At 39.9% G+C, this 18,974-nt stretch overlaps 1 protein-coding gene across 5 annotated transcripts in view; it reads right to left on the bottom strand.

Annotated features, from left to right (window-relative positions):
* Window positions 1-13,671: 13,671 nt before the first annotated feature.
* Window positions 13,672-18,974, bottom strand: part of CD86 (CD86 molecule) — a gene marked incomplete at its 5' end in the record, with an annotated part of 62,356 nt that continues 57,053 nt past the window's right edge. For all 5 annotated transcript variants that reach the window (XM_079922020.1, XM_079922022.1, XM_079922019.1 and 2 more), the window contains 2 exons: window positions 13,672-16,223; window positions 18,665-18,710. In XM_079922020.1, the coding sequence (XP_079778146.1) occupies window positions 16,127-16,223; window positions 18,665-18,710 (143 nt within the window). In that variant the 3' untranslated portion in view covers window positions 13,672-16,126. The remainder of the gene's footprint in view (window positions 16,224-18,664; window positions 18,711-18,974) is intronic.

The following is an 18,974-nucleotide window of genomic DNA, read 5'->3' on the forward strand; positions in this document are numbered from 1 at the left end:
CTGAAAAGGTGGGACAAATAAAAATCACAAAATAAAATGATATAAACTGAAATATATCAGCAATTACAATAAATATAATAATAATTGATAAACTGCATTTATCAAAACTAAAAATAAATGTTTAGACACATCTAAAATATAAGGACACTGAGAGGTTAAAAGTGAAAGGACAGAAAAAGATATAGTATACAGATACTAACCAAGAAAAGCTGGTATGTTAATTAACATCATGCAAAAAAGACTTCAAGGCAAAAAGAATTACTGTTAATGAGAATCATTCTATAACAATAAAGGGCTCAATTCACAGGAAGACATTACAATTTAAAATTTATAATGCACCTAATTATATAGCCTCAAAATATACAAAGCAAAAATTGACAGAATTACAAAGAGAAATAGAAAAATGGACAACTATAGTGGGAGATTTTAAGTTTCTCTCAGTAATTGATAGAACAACAGTCCCCCCTAAAATTCAGTAAGGATTTAAATGATTTAATTAACATGATTAAGAGATTTTTACATAATGAACTTATATAGAACACTGCACCCAACAACTACAGAAAGTACTTCCTTTTCAAGCCCAAACGGAACATATTAAAGAATTTGACCACATGCTGAGCCATAAAGAAGTCACAACAAAACCAAAGGCTGGAAATTATGCAGATCATGTTCTCTGACCACAATGTAATTAAGCTAAATTGGTAAAAGCAAAAAGAAATAAAAAAACTAAAAAATCCCTAAATATTTAGATAAGAAACACATTTATAAATGACCCATGTGAAATTTAGAAAATAGTTTGAATTGAACAATAATGAAAATGCTTCATAGCATATTTTGGGGATACAGTTAAGACAGATTTTAAAGGGAAGTTTATAGCCTTAGGTAGATCAGAAAAGAAGAACGAAAAGACAACTTGTGGAATGGGAGAAAATATTTGCAAACAATGCGACTGACAAGGGGTTAATATCCAAAATATACAAACAGCTCATACAGTTCAATATCAAAAAAAACAAACCACCCAATCAAAAAATGGGCAGACTTAAATAGACATCTCTCCAAGGAAGACATACAGATGGCCAACAGGCACATGAAAAGATGCTCAACATTGCTAATTATTAGAGAAACGCAAATCAAAATCACAATGAGGTATTGCCTCACACCTGTCAGAATGGCTATCATCAAAAAGTCTATAAATAATAAATGCTGGAGAGGGTGTGGAGAAAAGGGTACCTTCCTACACTGTTGGTGGGAATGTAAATTGGTGCAGCCACTATGGAAAATAGTATGGAGGTTCCTTAAAAAACTAAACTAGAGCTACCATATGATCCAGGAAGCCCACTCCTGGGCATATACCCAGAAAAGATGAAAACTCTAATTTGGAAAGATACACACACCTCAATGTTCATAGCAGCACTATTTACAATAGCCAAGGCATGGAAACAACCCAGGTGCCAATCAACAGACAATTTGTTTAAGAAGATGTGAGATTATATATATATATATATATATATATATATATATATGTGTGTGTGTGTGTGTGTGTGTGTGTGTGTGTGTGTGTATAAAATGGAATATATATAATGGACTATTAGCCATAAAAAAGAATGAAATATTGCCATTTGCAGGAACATGGATGGACCTAGAGAATATCATACTAAGTGAAGTAAGCTAGGCAGAGAAAGACAAATATCATATGATATCACTTATATGTGGAATCTAAAAATTAACACAAATGAATCTATATACAGAAACAGACTCACAGACACAGAAAACAAACTTATGGTTACTGAAGGAGAAAGGAGGGAGGAGATAAATTAGGAGTATGGGATTGACAGATAGAAACTACTGTACATAAAATAGATAAGCAACAAGGATTTACTCTATAGCACAGGGAACTATATTCAATATCTTACAATAACCTATAATGGAAAATGATTTGAAAAAATATATGTAACTGAATCACTTTGCTGTACACCTAAAACTAACACAATATTGTAAATCAACTATATGTCAAAAAAATAAATAAAAAATTTAAAAGATTTAAAAAAAAGAATAAGTGGATTCTCAAAATTATGCTGAGTGAAAGAAGCCAGTAACCAAGCCAATACACACTGTATGATTTCATTTATGTAAAATTGTTGAAAATCAATTTACTATCTATGAACTTATCTTTAATGACAAAAAGCAGATCAGTAATTGTCTGGGATCAAAAATGAATGAGATGAAAATTGAGGTCAAAAGCCCACCATTCCCCCCAAAGGTAGTCTTCATCCTGCCTTTGTGATAAACCTTTTCTTGTTTGATTTATGGTTTTACAGACTATGTATTCACCCTAATGAATATAGTCTAATTTTCCCAGGACTCCAAATTTTATATAGAGTTATACTGTATGGTTTTTTATGTGTGACTAATTTCTTTAAAATAATATTATGTTTCTGAGACTTATACATATAGTGTGTGTACACCTATAGCATCTTCCTTTTAAATGCTCTATGTTGTTCTATTGTATGAATATTGTATGAATATTTTATGCAGGGTCGGCTTCATGGGGCATACAACTAGGGCAGTCACACAGGACCTCTGATGGCAGCCTACCTCCTTGCCCCCAGGAATACCGTGTTCTATGAGCCATCTCTAGGCATCTCTGAGGCCCCCCTGTCTGCTGTTCCAAACTTGCTGCCCATCACATTAACTATGACCAATACCTCTGATGTTTAAGTGCCACTCCTGGTCTCTGCTATTCCAGAATTTTGTCATCCCCATTGATACTGTAAAGCTCACTTCTGTAGAAGTGTCTTCTACTGTCAGTCCTGGCCTACAGAGAACAGATATTACTGGACTTTTGAAAATGTGTGTCCCTCTCTCACCAGCATGTTTCTTATCGCCTTGGTTAATGAAGTATCTTCCAGGCCCTGCTGAGAAACAGAGACAGTGATAGGTTTTCAGGTTTATAAGCAGGCTTATTCTAGCATTCCAACTTCCCAAAGCCCTTTGAGACTTTCCTCCACAGTTTGCATCTCTACTTCATTTGCTACGTACGTGTCATGTTTTTTTCTAATCTTCAGGCACCATTTCAGTGGTGTATTAGAACTGTCACTCAGAAGCCTTTAATAACCAGATGTTAAATCCCTTTTTTAGATTTTTATTCTTCCTCCCTTGATCCAGCACCCCCAGGATCTACTCCCAGTTCCTGCCAGTACATGTTAGCCCGGTCCTGCAGTTCTTTTGGTGTATTTTCTCTTTCTTCTCTTATCAAGCCTGTATTCCCTCAGTCAGGTTTTACAGAGTCTTGGTCATAACTGTGCATCTCGTGGCCAGATGGAGGTGGGAACAGATCCTGAAGAAGGCAAGGATTGCCTTGAAAGTGTGGGTGCCAGATTTAGCAAATAAAAAAATAGGATACAGGAGATTAGGATACTAAAATATTATTCATTATTTATCTGAAATTTGAATTAACTGCACATCTTGCACATTATCTGGTGACCCTACTGCCTCATTTGAGGCCTCTTTATAGCCTTTAAGCAGCGGAAGTCCTCTCTCTTCCAACAAGGGAGAGTTGGTCACTTCGGTAGGCCGAGAGGGTTCAGGCAATTCAAAGTTCTCATTAAATCCTCAGCCTGATCTTCAGCTGTGCCTCCCCTCCAGCTGTAGGATATGAGTGTCTTTTTAAATGCTGTCAAGGAAATACTCTGACTCTTTCACTGCTTAAAGTTGTTGATGAGTACAGCTGAGCCTGTGATTTTCTCTCTGCAAAGAATCAGTGGTGATTACCAACAGCTATCTGATTCCACGGTTCTTCCTTACAGTTATTATTGCTCCCATACCCCTCAACTGCCTGACACAGTAGTTCCTAAATTGGTCAACACATTGGAATCATCTGGGAGCTTCTAAAAATACTGCTGCCCCTGTCCTACCCCAAGAAATTGCTATGTCATTAGTCTTAGGTATGGTCTTGGTTCGGAATTTTTAAGGGATAACCAGATGACTTTAATGCTAGGACATTGTACCAGTTAGTACATCCCATTGTACCTGTATCCCTCTATAGCTCATTACAGGTAAGTCTTAGTCTACTACCACAGCATCCAGGCAGTCTCAAAATCTAGTCCTCATGGTCATCCAGCTGGTGAGTAATCCAACTACAAAATCTCACACTTAGTGTCTACTTCCTAGGACCTTTTTTGGTATCAACTATCTTAGGTAGGGTTCCCTGAAGACAGGGAATCTTATCCAAGTAACTTGCCATGAATGCTCTTAGAAAAAGAGAGTGAGGAAGGCAGGAACAGGGCAGGAATGAAAACCAGCAGGAATGTGGTCCTAGCTAAAGACTAGCTGTAGAATCTGATCCCATGGGGAGTTCTAGAACAAAGTTCAGCTGCAGAGTTAGTCCTATCTTGAGGCAAGGGGGCTAACCTTTTGTACCGCTACATCAGTTAATCATTGGCTGAGGTCTGCTCCCAGAGGGGATGGCAGAGGGCTGGAGTGCAGCTTCTTAGCCAGGGCTAGGACTAGGGTGAGGTGAGCAGGGTAAAGTTAGAGGAGTGCCAAAATCTCAGTAATCAAGGTGAATACTATTTTAATGCAATATTTTAAATAAATCAAAATTAACCCCCAAAACTCACAACGAACAAAGTCAAATTTTAAATAAAGAGAATTAGGGGAGGAGGTTCCTATTTGGCCAAGGGTAAGTCTCAAAGAGAGGGCAGCTGTGGCTCGTTGTCAGTCAACATTCACAGCATCTGGGGGATCCATGCATATAAAAGGGGCCTGGGCGGGGCACCAGCAACATCCAGTACACCACCTTTCCCCAGTTCCATGTATTTCAGTTTGGGTTGACTCCATTCCCCTAGCATTTTGGAGAGGGAGAAGAGGAGAATAATACTTGGACCTGTTTCATAAGGTCAAAAATCTCTGGCCATGGTGATTACTTTAGGGATGAACATGTGACCCAAACAAGCCCAATCGGCTTCCTCTCAAGGATATTTCTGCTGAAGCTAACAGAAAAGATGCTCTGGACAACATAAGTTAGAGTTGCTTGTGGATGTCTTTTCTAGCTCCACCGAAGGAATATGCCTGTAATAGGAGAAGAGATCAAGATGCAGAGAAAATCTGAGCCAAAACTGAAGCTAGAGAGAGAAAGAGAGTGACCTAAAAATATTGATTGTGCTAGACTCAGGTGAGCCAACGTTTTTCTGTTCTATGATGTTTCAATTAGGAATATATTTGTTGTATAGAACAGAAAGTAGGACTTAAGGAATAAAACCAACTTGAGGAATAAAAAGGGTGGGAGGAGAGGAGAGGGAGAGAGAGAGAGAAAGAAAAACATAACTGGAGAGCCCAGGAGTACATTTGTTTCAGGTGTGGTGGGAACAGTGCCTGCATAACATCACCAGGATCGATCTCCTGGATCTGCTTCTTAGGACTGGCTCCATCTTCAGGCTAAACATGAATCAGACAATAAGCTGAGGGACAGATACTCTGGTTTCCTCAAAATCTACTTACCTCTCGGCAATAGTTCCATGATTCTTGAATCAAACATCTATGCCTGGATTCTCTCTTTTTTTAGGATGAATTATTCCCTAGCATCACCAGTTCTTCCCCACCAGTTCTCTCCTCATGATCACTTATACCTGTCTTAGTGTAGGACAATTTGTGTTTAGACTGCACCTCCCCACTCTGCCCCACTACAGTAACATACTTGCTCACTGTTCTGATGCTCTCATAATTCTTTTTCTTCTCTGAATTCTCATACTATCTCATATCACTACACTTTCCTTTTGGTTCTCCCTTCTCGTCTTAAAATGAGTTCTTAAACTTCTACAAGATGATGCAGCCTTTCTTCCTTCTTCCCAAGATAATATATGCAAACTGTTTAACACAGTGCCTGGCATGTAGTGTGCCCAATAAATAGCTATGATGATGATGATGACGATGACAATGGCAATGAGGCAGCATCGACCCCTTACCTAGTGTTGGGAAGATTTGACAATTGTTTCCAATGCTAAACACCCTGATATGAGATCTTTTTCATATCTTACCTATATTTCCTGCTGCAAATAAACCATTTCTATCAAGTTCTTAATATAAGCAATTACTCAGGGAGAATGAAAATTCTTAAAATTCTCATTGATATGTCATCTTGTTTCTTTGAGTCTTGCTACAATATATTTTTTCCAGGCAGAGTTTAAACCCAGGGGACACTCACCCATGTTAATATGCATGGCTGGTTTGGACACAGGAACAAGATTTATTTTTAATGTTAAAAAAGCATTCCTTCTTTTTCCTTTCTTTTTAAATTGATAATGAGAGTCTCAAATATAACTCTGAAGCTGTGACTCCAAGAGAGTTCAACAAGTAAATTGAAAACTGGAGAAAAAAAAAAAGTAAAGGACTGATTTAATTGTTTGGTTTGGCTTTTTTTTTTTTTAATGGAATGGGCTTGATGTTTTCCCATCAAGTGGACACAGCTCAGCTGTTCTTACAGAGATTGTGAGGCCTGAAGCCTGAGGGTAAATACTTGATGTGTGCAGTTAAAAAGTGGCAGGTGGACTGGTGGAAACAGCATGCAACTAGTTTGTGTTACCAGTTAGCAGAGTGACCATACCCTGGCCTGTTCTAATAATAAGCTTCAGGTATATGCTCTGGGTTGAAAATATGAATTTAAGGGAGGGTTTTAATTATTAGGTAACCAGTGTTCTGGGAGCAAAGAGCCCCTGCTTCCCACTCTGCGTCTCTGGGCTCTCACATCTTTGCCCTAACCCCATGTTGGGTCTATAACATAGAAAAAGTTTTTTTCACTTTGGTGACTAAATCAAAGACTATGATTGATAATACTATTTTCAGTCTGCCGGCTATGCCTGAATCATATAGTTTTTCTAATATCCAGTGTTAGGATTTCTTTCCTCCCATTAAGATTGAGTGCAGAGAACTCCCGTGGTCCATATCTTCTAAAGCAGCTCACTTAAGTTTTCATTTCCCTGTCATTTGCATCTGCTTCTGTAGTGGAGTCTACTTGATCCTGCCTTTGGTCTGATGAGTCTGGGCTCTGGGGTCCAGCCTGGAAATGTCAGGAGGCTTCTCCTAGCTCATCTCCTTAGAAATGCCAAACTTGTAGGGGTTAATTGTGCCAGTTTCCTGTTTTTCCCGTACACCCCTCCCCCAACAAACCATCCTCTGCACGACTTTAAGACTAAGTCCTCCAGAATCTTAGCAGGGAGGCCCTAGCCCTTGAGAGATCCCCTTTTTCCTCTCAGTCCAGCTGCTTAGAATCTCATGGTATACTTAGTAAGGACAGAGCTCTCTGCCACCATGACAGAGAAGTAGATATTATTGCATGTCTGGAAATAATCTTGACAAAGGAAATATAAAGAGGGTCTTAGAAAGATGGCTTTGGCCTCAGTCGGTAAGGATGGAAAAGTCCCATGAGCATAACATGATTGCATGAATCATCTCAGTCGCTGGGTTTAGATGCTGAGAGACTTCTTCAAGTGAGGCTGATGCGGGAGGTATTGTAGGAGCATTTCTGGCTTTCAGCAGGGTGTGGAGGGACTTCTGTGCTGAGTGTTATATGAAAGAACCCACGCCTACCCCTATTACTCCACGATGGCTTCCTGTTCCCATTCTCCTACTTCTAATGCTCCCTCACCACCGCCAGCCCCACCTTGCTGCAACAAGGTACCCAAATTGCTTGTTTGCTGAAGCCCCTTCCCTTCCCTTCTTTAACTGTGTAATCCTTGTATCTTTTGGATTGCCCCTGATTCTATGAGGTACGTAAGGAGGTATTATTAACCCTATTTTACACATAAGAAAACCTAGAATCAGAAAGATTAAGTAATTTGCCTAAGGTTACATGCCAACTATAGCAGTGTCTGGTCTACTTGACCGAAAGTCCACGCTTTTGCTGCGTTATACTCTGTCAATGCCCATTTCCCAGATGGTCTGGGTAACAGGAAGCGTGGAAAGCACCCTTGACTGAAGCTGGGGAACCTGACTTTTGGTCATAGCTCTCTTTAACGATTGGTGAATCCCTCTCCTCTGCCCTTATTTGCCACATAAAATGGAAGGGCTCTACTGGATGCTTTCTATGTTTCTTCCATTTCTAATAGACTGTTAGGACTATTTAGTGGCTCTTTACTCTGTACTCTCTATATTTAGGAAATCCATGAGTTCACAGCATTTAACCTCAGGAACAATGATTTACAATCAGATCATGGGAAGAGATGCCACTTTGCCACATGTGCTGAGTAGTATCAAGCTGGCACTACTGCCAGGGTGGAGAGCTACTTTCTGAAATAAGTTTATGTGTATTTTTAAAAGGCATGTTTTCATAATAACAACACTTAAAAGGTACTAAGCACTCTAATCTTTGTTGAGTTACACTTGCTTATGAAGAATGCTTCATTGTTCTTGTGTACATATGAATAGGGAAGAACATAATTGGTACCAGCATGAGGAAGGCTAGGTATAAGTTTCCTCTGAAAGCGTCATTAGTAGACAGCCTTGACCTAAGGCATAGCATCTGTGGTTCCCTGAACTCTGTGATTCTGATTTAGACTTTACTAAAGTAGAGTACTACTTTAGGACACTATACATACTGAGATGTATTGCCCTTGTCCACTAAAGAAAATTTATTAATCACTCTAATTGAAAGTGTAGATTAATAAGAAATAAGTTGAGCAGTGGGAAATCTTATGTGCTTCTTATAAGATGTGGAAACTACTGATTCTGATCTCTTTTTGTTTCCTTCATTATCATGCCTTTTATCCTTAATGTTTGTTAATGCACTGTCAACAGGAAAGTATTTTCTTAAGAAAGTTATAAGGAACAGATAGATAACTGCCTACATAATTAGAAGCATTTTGTTACATGCTGGCAAACAAAGTGTAGCATGGTTCAGAAATGTTGCTCTAATGGACATTTTTCCTTTTCTAGTCTAATTTAACCTTGCCACCACCCCACCCATCTCTGACTGAATCTTCACTTTCTTTCCCATCTCTCCAGACCCTGCTTCCCAATTCCTGTGGTACCTAGCCTCCATCTCCCATGAGGCCAAGGAATATTTGACTTCTTTTAAGCTCTAGAATTATATGATTTCATGAAATGAGAGGTTTTACTTTAGTTAATAAGGATCTCTACTAAAATTGAGGGGTAGATACAGGGTAGATACCTCTACCTCTTGTATAGAGTCAAGTATGTACTCTGTGATCCTGCTTCCTGTTGGCTGGGAAGAGCTCGTCTGGTGTGAACGCTCTGAAATAATGGATTCTGAAAGCTGAGATGATGGGGGGTTGATTATCCCGGGTGGCCAGAGGCAGCTTTTTTAAGGGAGTAAATCCAAGTCATTCTTAGAGTGGAAACTAGAGTTCTAACCTGGGAGGTGGAGCTGATTGTCAGGTCTGAGTGTTGTGGCAAGGACAGGAGGCAGCTGGGCGGTTGAGAGCTAGGATGGTTGGGGTGAAGATGGCAGGTAGAGCATGAAACTACCCAGACCAAGAAGTTTAGGACTAAGGCTGTGAACAAGAACACTTGCTTATTCAGTGGCTTGAGGTTCCCCTTGGGAAACCTGGAGCTGCTCTATATACTGGCCAGTGACCAGAGTCATGGTGCTTGGTGGGGAAAGGAAGTGTTGGGACAGGAATGAATTATTGCTGGAATGGGTATTCTTGGATCACAAGATACTGTGTCAATTGTGTGCAGCCTGGCTAGTGGTGAGGTATGTGGCCCAACAGAAGCAGTGGTATTTGAGCTGAGCTCTAATGATGAACAAGAGTCCGATAAGCAGAAAGAGATGGTGAGAAATATTCCAGAGACACACAGAATAGCACAAGTGAAAACAACCCAGATAATACAAGCTATATTTTGGAAACTATTAGTAGCTAAATTTGGCAGCATCATGGTTATCCAATATGAGAAGAGGGAAAAATAAGGTTGGTAAAGAGTTGAGTTAGTTTTGAGTCACATTGTTGATGACTTTGGATTTTAGGCTGAAGGCAGTCAATGGTAGAGTCCTTGAAAATTTTGAATAGTGGAGTTCCAGGTAAGAGGGTTGATTAAATACACACATCTAATTCCATTACCTCCTGAAATTCCACTAAAACTAAAGAAAAAATATTTTTTAATTTCAAGTACAAGAATAAGAAAGGAGACAACAGTTTGGAATCTGAAAAATAGATGGATGCCTGGTAACTAACTTAGGAAGGCAGGATAGCCAAATCTTTCCTGTCAGTGTAGAAACCAAGAAACAACCCAATTTGTACCCCAGAGTCATCAAAAGCCTCAGGAAATGGCAGGACTGGGAGCCAATTGACAGTGAGTGTGAGGGCCAAAATAAGGAATACTGGGTAAAAGTTGTTTGAGAAGCTGAACTCTCTTTCCCACTCCATACCACTGGACAACTTTCCTCTCCCACCCTGGCAGAAATCTGGAGTTTTATTATCCGGAGAGGGAAAAGCAGAAAGTTTTTGAAAAGAGGGACATCTCACACATTTGAGGATGGAGTTAACCCTACTGAAAACATAGGGACAGAGTAAATTTGTACATACTGAATAAAGATTGCAGAGACTCCACCACTCGTACACACACACCCCTCTTCTCTCACTTGTCTCCCAAAATTCTGACAGCCAGACTTCTACCTTTCAGGCAAGATACTGGAAAACTACCAGCGCAACAGGAAAGACGTAAAGATGGTTTCCTGACAAAGCGCTCCTGCCAGATCCCTTTACACTAAAGCTAAAGTTAACAAGGCCATCCATAGACTCAGATCCTCCAAACAGATCTTCAGTTCTGCACTTTTAACATGAACAGGCAATCAAGGAATATTAGATATTTAAGGAATCCCCCAACATGGATGGTATATACCAAATCAGGAAGAAACAACTTGGCGTATACAGAGACAATGCAGGAAAAAGAAAGCTTAACCTATCATTAATATCTTCAGAGAGTTGATAGATGATATAGCAACCATGAAGAACAAGGTTCTTCAAGGTCCTTGAAGAATAAAGAAGTATTCAGAGAACAAAAAAGAGCTCTTGGACGTGAAAACATGATAGCAGAAATTAAAAAATACAACAGACAGATTGGAAAATTAAGTTGTGAAAACCTTTAAGAAATAGAACAAAGACAAAAATACAGAGAAGAGGAGAGAAAGATAAGAAAATAGGAGGATCATTCTAGGAGGTACAACACTGGAAGCCAATAATCTAGAATGAGAGATGAGAGAAACAGAGGGAAAAATAATCAATAAAACAATTCAAGAACATTTTCCTGGAGTGAAGGACATGAGTTTCCAGATAGAAAAGGCCACCTCAGTGCTAATAACAGTGGGTGAATAGGTATTTCATTACAAAATTTAAGAACACTGGAGGTAAGAGAAGATCCTAAAAACTTCCACATAAAGATAAGGAATCAGAATACCTACCGATTTTTCAAGGGCAACACTGGAAGCTAGAGACAATGGAAATGATTTCTAGTCCAAAATTCTCTATTGAGCCAAATGATTAAGTGAGAGTAGGATAAATACATTTTCAGATACACAAAATCTCATTAAATTTAATCTCTACATACCTTTCTCAGAAAATTACTGGTGGATATGTATGTACAACCAAAGTGATTGAGTAAATAAAGACAAATACATGAAATGCAGGAAACAGGAGATCCAGTGCAGAATTTGTTCACCAGACCTAGGATCTAGCTTGTTCAGATTGGAACAGGTTCGGAAATTTGTGTCTAAAGACACTGCAGGACTCTGTATCTATATGTATTTTTTCTCCTGGTGTGAACAGGTAGCCATGGTGAAAGCCAATGGAACCTCACTTTTATAAGATCCATAATAATTCTGGCATATGGGTGAGACTGAAAACTGACACATGAAAGAAGTACGTTTTTAATTTGAAGGGTCATACTAAAGACTGGTATCTCTCTTAATTATCTTTGCAAGATCCTTAGTTTAGGCTCTTTTGGTTGCTTAGGTATAGAGTAAAAGCAAATCTGCCTGAATAAGGGGAAAACATACACACAAACACACACCCACATATAAATGTATGTGTATGTATGTATATGTATACACATACTATATATGTGTGTATATATGTATACACACGTTAAACACACATGCACACTTACCTAGAGGCATAGTGTATCTATAGAAAGATGCATAAGAAGCTGGAGATCAGTGCTGCCTCTTCATGGCTAGGGAAAAGGAATGTGAGGAAGACCTTCATTTCACTATTTATCTCCTTATTCCTTTTGATGTTTTGGACAAAATGCAGGGTAAGAGAGACAGTAGACTGGGATTATTTGGTTGGTGATTGTCATGTTCTTGGAACGAGGAAATACGGGCTTGAATGAGAAAAAAGTGGGTGGATGCTAAAGCTGGAGGAATCTTTGCCTGGCCTGGTGATGACCAGATGTGGCAGGAGGGTGGGGGTGGGCAGTGGGCGCCAAAGGAAAGGTCAGAGGGCAGTGGTCAGAGATGACTCCTTGCTTCCTAGCCTGGGTTCACAAATGTGAGGACACTGAGTAGATGAAACTGGCTTCAGAATGGCAGAGGGAGGAGGGTGGATTGCAAAAGTATAATAAGGGGAAGGAGTTAAGAGTCGGCAACCGTAGCTCACGTTTTCTCTGACCAAAAACATTCATTGGTCATATCATGTGCCTTATCATCCACAGCTTCTGGACTTATGAGATGATGCAATGGCTTCTGGAAAACTCAGTGATGGGACTTCTGGAGGCACCACCTTGGAAGGCTGAGGTAGTGTAGTGTAAGATGGAGTGTAGGCACTCAACCTGTAACCAACCAAGATGCGGCCTCTTCCATGGCCAGAAAGCACAAGGCTGGGAAATAAAGAGGTGGAAGGGATGATGATTCACAAAATTTTCCCCAGCTCTGTCACTTACTAAGTTAATGACCTTGGGTAAATCACTTTGACTTCTCTGTGCCTATGTTTCCTCATCAGCAAAATGGGCATAATGGCCCAGTACCTTCATCACAGGGTTGTTGTAAGGATTAGATGGGATAGTGAGTGTAAAGGTTTATAAGAATGCCTGGTACAAAATAAACACCAGTAATATTAGCTAGTACTGTTTCACTTTTCACCTTTCTTGGGGTTCTTCCTCTCAGACTTGGAACACAAAAGGCCTAGAGAATTTAGTGTACAAAGAATGGATGTTTTCACCAGAGGACATGTTAGTGTTTTATTCAATCTTTATTTTTTAATTTATTCATTTTTTTAATTTAAATTTTATTTTTGGGCTGCATTGGGTCTTCATTGCTGCATGCAGGCTTTCTCTAGTAGCAGCGAGCAGGGGCTACTCTTTGTTGTGGTGCGCGGGCTTCTCATTGCGGTGGCTTCTCTTATTGCAGAGCACAGGCTTTAGGCACACGGGCTTCAGTAGTTGCAGCACGCGGGCCCTAGAGTCCATGGGCTTCAGTAGTTGCAGCACATGGGCTCAGTAGTTGTGGTGCACGGGCTCTAGGGCACGCGGGCTTCAGTAGTTGTGGTGCACAGGCTCAGTAGTTATGGCACGTGGGCTTAGTTGCTCCACAGCATGTGGGATCTTCCTGGACCAGGGATCAAACCCATGTCCCCTGCATTGGCAGGCGGATTCTTAACCACTGTGCCACCAGGGAAGTCCTTTTTAAACAAATAGTTTTGAAGTACTACCTTAGGTGCCTGGGATCCACTGGTGAAGAAATTAGACACATTCCTGCCCTCACAGAGCCTGGACAGTTTTCTTTTTTCTGTAATTTCCATAATTTCCATAATGACTCTTCTCACATGCCATGTATTTATTTATTTTTAATTGAGATATAGTTGACATATAACATTGTATTACTTTCAGGTGTACAACATAATGATTTGATATAGTGTATAGTATGAAATGATCACCACAATAAGTTAACATCCATCACTACACATAATTACGAATTTTTCTTCTTGTGATGAGAACTTTTAAGATGTACACTCTTAGCAACTTTCAAATATACAATTACATGCATTTATTTTATAATCAAAGTATTTTCAATGAATAAATTTTTATACTAAGCTTTTGTTTAACGTACATGCAAGCACACATTACATGGAATAAAACATTACAAACTGAAAAGCAAGAATCCCTTCCTTAACTTCAGATTTCCTAGTTATCCAGAGAAACAACATCCCTTACCTGACATATGTCTCAGTAACTAGATAAACATAGAATCATATGAGACACAGAGGAAAGGGAAGAGGAGAGGGTTTAGGGTGAGTCAGAGGCTTTTAGCTAGGTGACTGGAGAATGGGGCTACCTTAGAGCTGTTAAGAGGAAGGACATACATTAGGAGGATAGAGGGAGTAATATCAGACTATAAGTACTGTTAAAATAGAAGAAGAAAATTCAGACTTTTACATTATTTTAATAGAAATTTATTGAGAACTGCTCTGTATAAGAATAGATACACGTATATGTATAACTGAATCACTTTGCTATACACCTGACACTATCCCAACATTGTTAATCAACTATACTCCAATATAAAATAAAAAGTAAATTAAAAAACATGTTACAAAACAGCAAGATGCTTAGAGCCTAATGAAGGCAAGGGCAGGGCAGAGCACACAAATGGTACTATTACAAGTACCAGCATGGCTAGCATAGCCATCTATAACCCTTTAGGGTCCTTTATGTAGAATAAGAAGAACTGTTATTTCTGGGGCTTTCCCAAAGTTCTCTTTAGGTTTGGACTGAGGCTTCTCCATCCCTTAGTGATGCTGCCTTAGAGCCAGAGTCTCCTAACTCATTTCTACAGGGCTAATATATCCCTCTCTTGCGCCCAGGTTTCCTGTCATTGAGAATGACGCATAGACAGTCCTCAGACACAAGTTTGCTAGCCCTGCTCCGGGCCAACCATCACCTCCTTAGGACATCTGCAGGCTAAGTCAGCCTCTGGGCAATTTGTATTCTGGTCCTTTTAATTCTGCCCCAGCTCCTTCTCTCTCAGCCATTCATTGAAAGAGCCCTAAGCCTCCTTCCATTCACCCCATTATTAAGATGATAGCTCTCCCCCGCCAGCTCTGCTTCCAGCCAGATGAAACATCACAACAACCTGGCTATCATCAAAACCCCTCCCCAACCTCCAAGGAAACTGCAGTCGGCCTTAAGTCCATTTGGACAGACTGTCCATCTGTTGCTCTTCCTATGGCTTGTCGAAGGACTGGACAGACTGAACATTCATGTGTATTTCTGTTGGTCAAGATCTTTCATTTTCTTTCCTGTTTTGAGTATTGCGATCTCTCTCTCTTCGCTCTTGAACAGTTGCCCCAGGCCATCGTCTCAGTCATTTTCTCTGAGAAGAGCAGCAGGGTTTATGGTGCACAGCACTCTCCTGCTGTATCCAGCACTCTTTGCTAAGGCTCGGCAGTAGCTTCTTGGGCAGGTGGATCCTCCTCAACATTAGCAACAGCCCAGATGGTAATGGCTGCAGGACTGGTTCCTTCTCTGTCTCTAATTTCCCAGGTTTTGAGTTGGTCTGCTCATTGTTGTCAGCACACTGGGCCACCACTTTCCTTACCCTCACAGAGGGACAGGAACTCCTTAGCAGAGGGTGGACTTTTCTCAGTAATTACATTATTATAGTACATATTTCTTTATACTTCAAAATATTAATATTAACACTATAAGGCCATAAAATACATAACTCCCAGCCGGACTGAAAAGGTAGTTGTTCAGTCACAGGTATACAAGATGGAATGAGGCACTACCTGAGATTCAGAGTAGATAAAAGCCACAATTCCAGGAATTGGGAGTTTTACATAAAACACAATGTATAACATTAAGAAAAGAGACTGAATCTGAAACAGGAGGTGTTAGTCTTACACAGGATTCCTGAGCCAGGAACCAGTTAGGTGGGCTTGACCCACAAGTGTGCTCTGAAATGAAAAGAAACAGTTAAAATCTGCTCCTGGCATAGAGAGCAGAGCTGGCATTGTAGGGAGGCTATTTCACTTAGAGGGAATCGTGAAGCCCCCTCTATTATTAATAGTAATATTTTCTTGCCTTCTGGGAAGGCTTAGAGAGACAAGAAAAAGGTCAGTCAAAACTTGAAAAGAAAAGCATATAAAAACCGGATAGTCGTATGGCATTTACTCTTTAATTAAAAATGCGGAGCACTTTTGTCGCCTGAGGCTGTCTCTGAAATGTTAATATCACACTGGGCTTCATCAGATCTTTCAGGTTCTTGGAGTTCTACTCTGGAAAAACAGAGAAAAGAATTCAGTGAGATTTCACAGTAGAGCCACTTTCTCTTTCTAGATTTCAGTGATAGGGCAGAATATAAGGGGACATTGCAATAGCAATGAGGAGAAATAAACTACTGAAGAGAGGTGGAGATGTACTGTCCATACTTCCTAAATTACTATCTTTGATTTTTGTCTGGGCCTGCCCCTGCCCTATGCTGATTCTCTGCTGCCTTCCCTCCGCAGCTCTTCCGGACCACTTCTGAACTAAGTCTGACAGGGCAGGCAAGATCTCAGCACCTGGGCTCACCATCCTGGATTCCGAGACTCACAGCGACTGGTGTATCCAGATAAGTGCTAGGCACACTGGGAGCTGTGCACCCTGGGATCATGACTTGTGTCTCTGTGACCAGGTTTTTTTTTATTAATTAATTTATTTTTGGCTGCATTGGGTCTTCGTTGCTGCGTGCAGGCTTTCTCTAGTTGCGGTGTGCAGGGGCTACTCTTCGTTGAGATGCGTGGGCTTCTCATTGCGGTGGCTTCTCGTTGCACAGCGCAGGCTCTAGGCGTGCAGGTTTCAGTAGTTGTGGCACACGGGCTTAGTTGCTCTGCGGCATGTGGGATCTTCCCGGACCAGGGCTCAAACCCGTGTTCCCTGCATTGGCAGGCGGATTCTTAACCACTGCGCCACCAGGGAAGACCTGTGACCAGGTTTTTGACTTAGGGTTGCTTTGACCCCATGACTGTGTGACCAGAGCCTTGATATTCTTGAGAGTCCAGTTTCTCAGGGTGGGTGGAGGTACAGACAATCTGATTGCATCATGCTGTGAAAGGATGGATCACCAGGAATCTTTGTGTATTCCTTCGTGCATACATTCATTCTTTCAACAAATATTTATTTTTATAGCCAAGATATGGAAACAACCTGAGTGTTCACTGATGCATGAATGGATAAAGAAATTGTGATACACACACACATACACACACATACAGTAGACCATAAAAAAGAATGAAATCTTGCCATTTGTGACAACATGGATGGACCTCGAGGGTATTATGCTAAGTGAAATAAGTCAGACAGAGAAAGAAAAATACTATATTATTTCACTTATATGTGGAATCTAAAAATAAATGAATAATAATAACTTTAAAAAATCAGTTTATAGATACAGAGAACAGATTGATGGTTGCCAGAGGTGGGGGGGGGGGGTAAGCAGGTGGGAGAAATGGGTAAATTTTTTTTTAGTTTAAATAAATTGAATTTTTTAAAACAATCTGAAAACTTGAACTCTTAAAGAAAAAAAGCACCTCACCAAATTTTGCCTTCCACAGCCCTCGTATGTGAACAAAGGAAAATATAAAGAAAAGGGTATACACACTTCTCCCTATGCCATATTTAGGGTTACTTAAGTGCTGTTCTTATTTGAATTTGATTAGGTAAAGGATCTAGAAAGAAAGCCAAATAAATGAAAAATAAGTACAAATCAAACAAACAAATTATTGCTCAGCTGAAAGCAAACGTAAGAGAAACTAAAGCCCAGCATAATGTTTACTTTTCCACAAAACTCCTTTTCAACATGTTATATACTTATCAAACCATTAGAGTGTAAATTCTATAAGTGCTATCATCTTTCAACCAGTATTCACCATGAAAATTACAACTACTGAAAACTGTTAGTATTATTAAAAGGCTACTTTCTATAGATCCAAACATATCTGCTGCTGCAGTTTTACAGTTTAAAAAATTTATTGAGCACCTACTATATGCCAGGCACTGTGCTAGGTTCTGGCAGCACAATGATGAGCTTCGATGATATGTTCCCTGCCCTCTATAAAGTTTGATTTAGTTAAGTTTATAGAGTTTAATAATATAATTACACCAGTATATAAGTATAACCTGGTGTTATGAAGAAAAAACACAGAAATCCACATGATACTATAACAGGCTGACACAATCTAGTTTGGGAAGGGTTTTTAAGAAAGTGCAACTTGAGTCAGGATCTGAAGAATGAGGTGAAGAAGTGGCAAAGAACATTCCAAGCACAGGGCACAGCAGATGCAAAGACACTGAGGCTAGAGGGTACATATTATCACTCCTCACTTATTTATTTATTCATTCCACACATATAGGACACCCAGGCACTGTGCCAGGTACTGCAGTTACCATGTTGAATAAGATGCAGCCCATGCTCACCACATCAGACCCTTTTGGTATTAATTTTTTACTTGACCACAACTGAACTTGCCATGACCCTTGGGCATTGTGCATAGGGCACACTGCCATCCATTTATAGCTAGGGCATTTCCCTCCAAGTCCTAACTAGTCTCACTTTCCTTTTCCTCTCCATTAGTTCATGTATGCTGAGATCCCAGCATGCCTCAGACCAAGCCTAGTTAAATTATAGACTCTCTGGGGATTGTACCTCTTTCAACAATGTTGTAGGGTCAGGACTCACCTTTTCTCAGTCTGTTCACTCTCTGTCCCCTCCAGTTTGATGGTTTCTGAAAGAGACAAAAACAACTTCAGAAAATGTATTGCCCATAAATACTAAAAGAGGGAAAGTTTGAAGAGGCTCCTAAGTCCTAGGACTCAGAGAGAAATCATTGTTGCCATATATGTGGAATAGATGGTTCCTTGATGAAATTTCATGGGGACTGAGAAGGAGCTTCCTTCATCCAAAAAGTAAATGCCTTCTTTTGTTCATTGTACCTTAAGTTCTAATGTTGGGAATAGGTTTTACTTACAGCTCTATTCTTTACTAAACT

Source organism: Stenella coeruleoalba, assembly GCF_951394435.1.
Source record: "Stenella coeruleoalba genome assembly, chromosome: 5".
NCBI classification, from domain to species: Eukaryota; Metazoa; Chordata; class Mammalia; order Artiodactyla; family Delphinidae; genus Stenella; species Stenella coeruleoalba.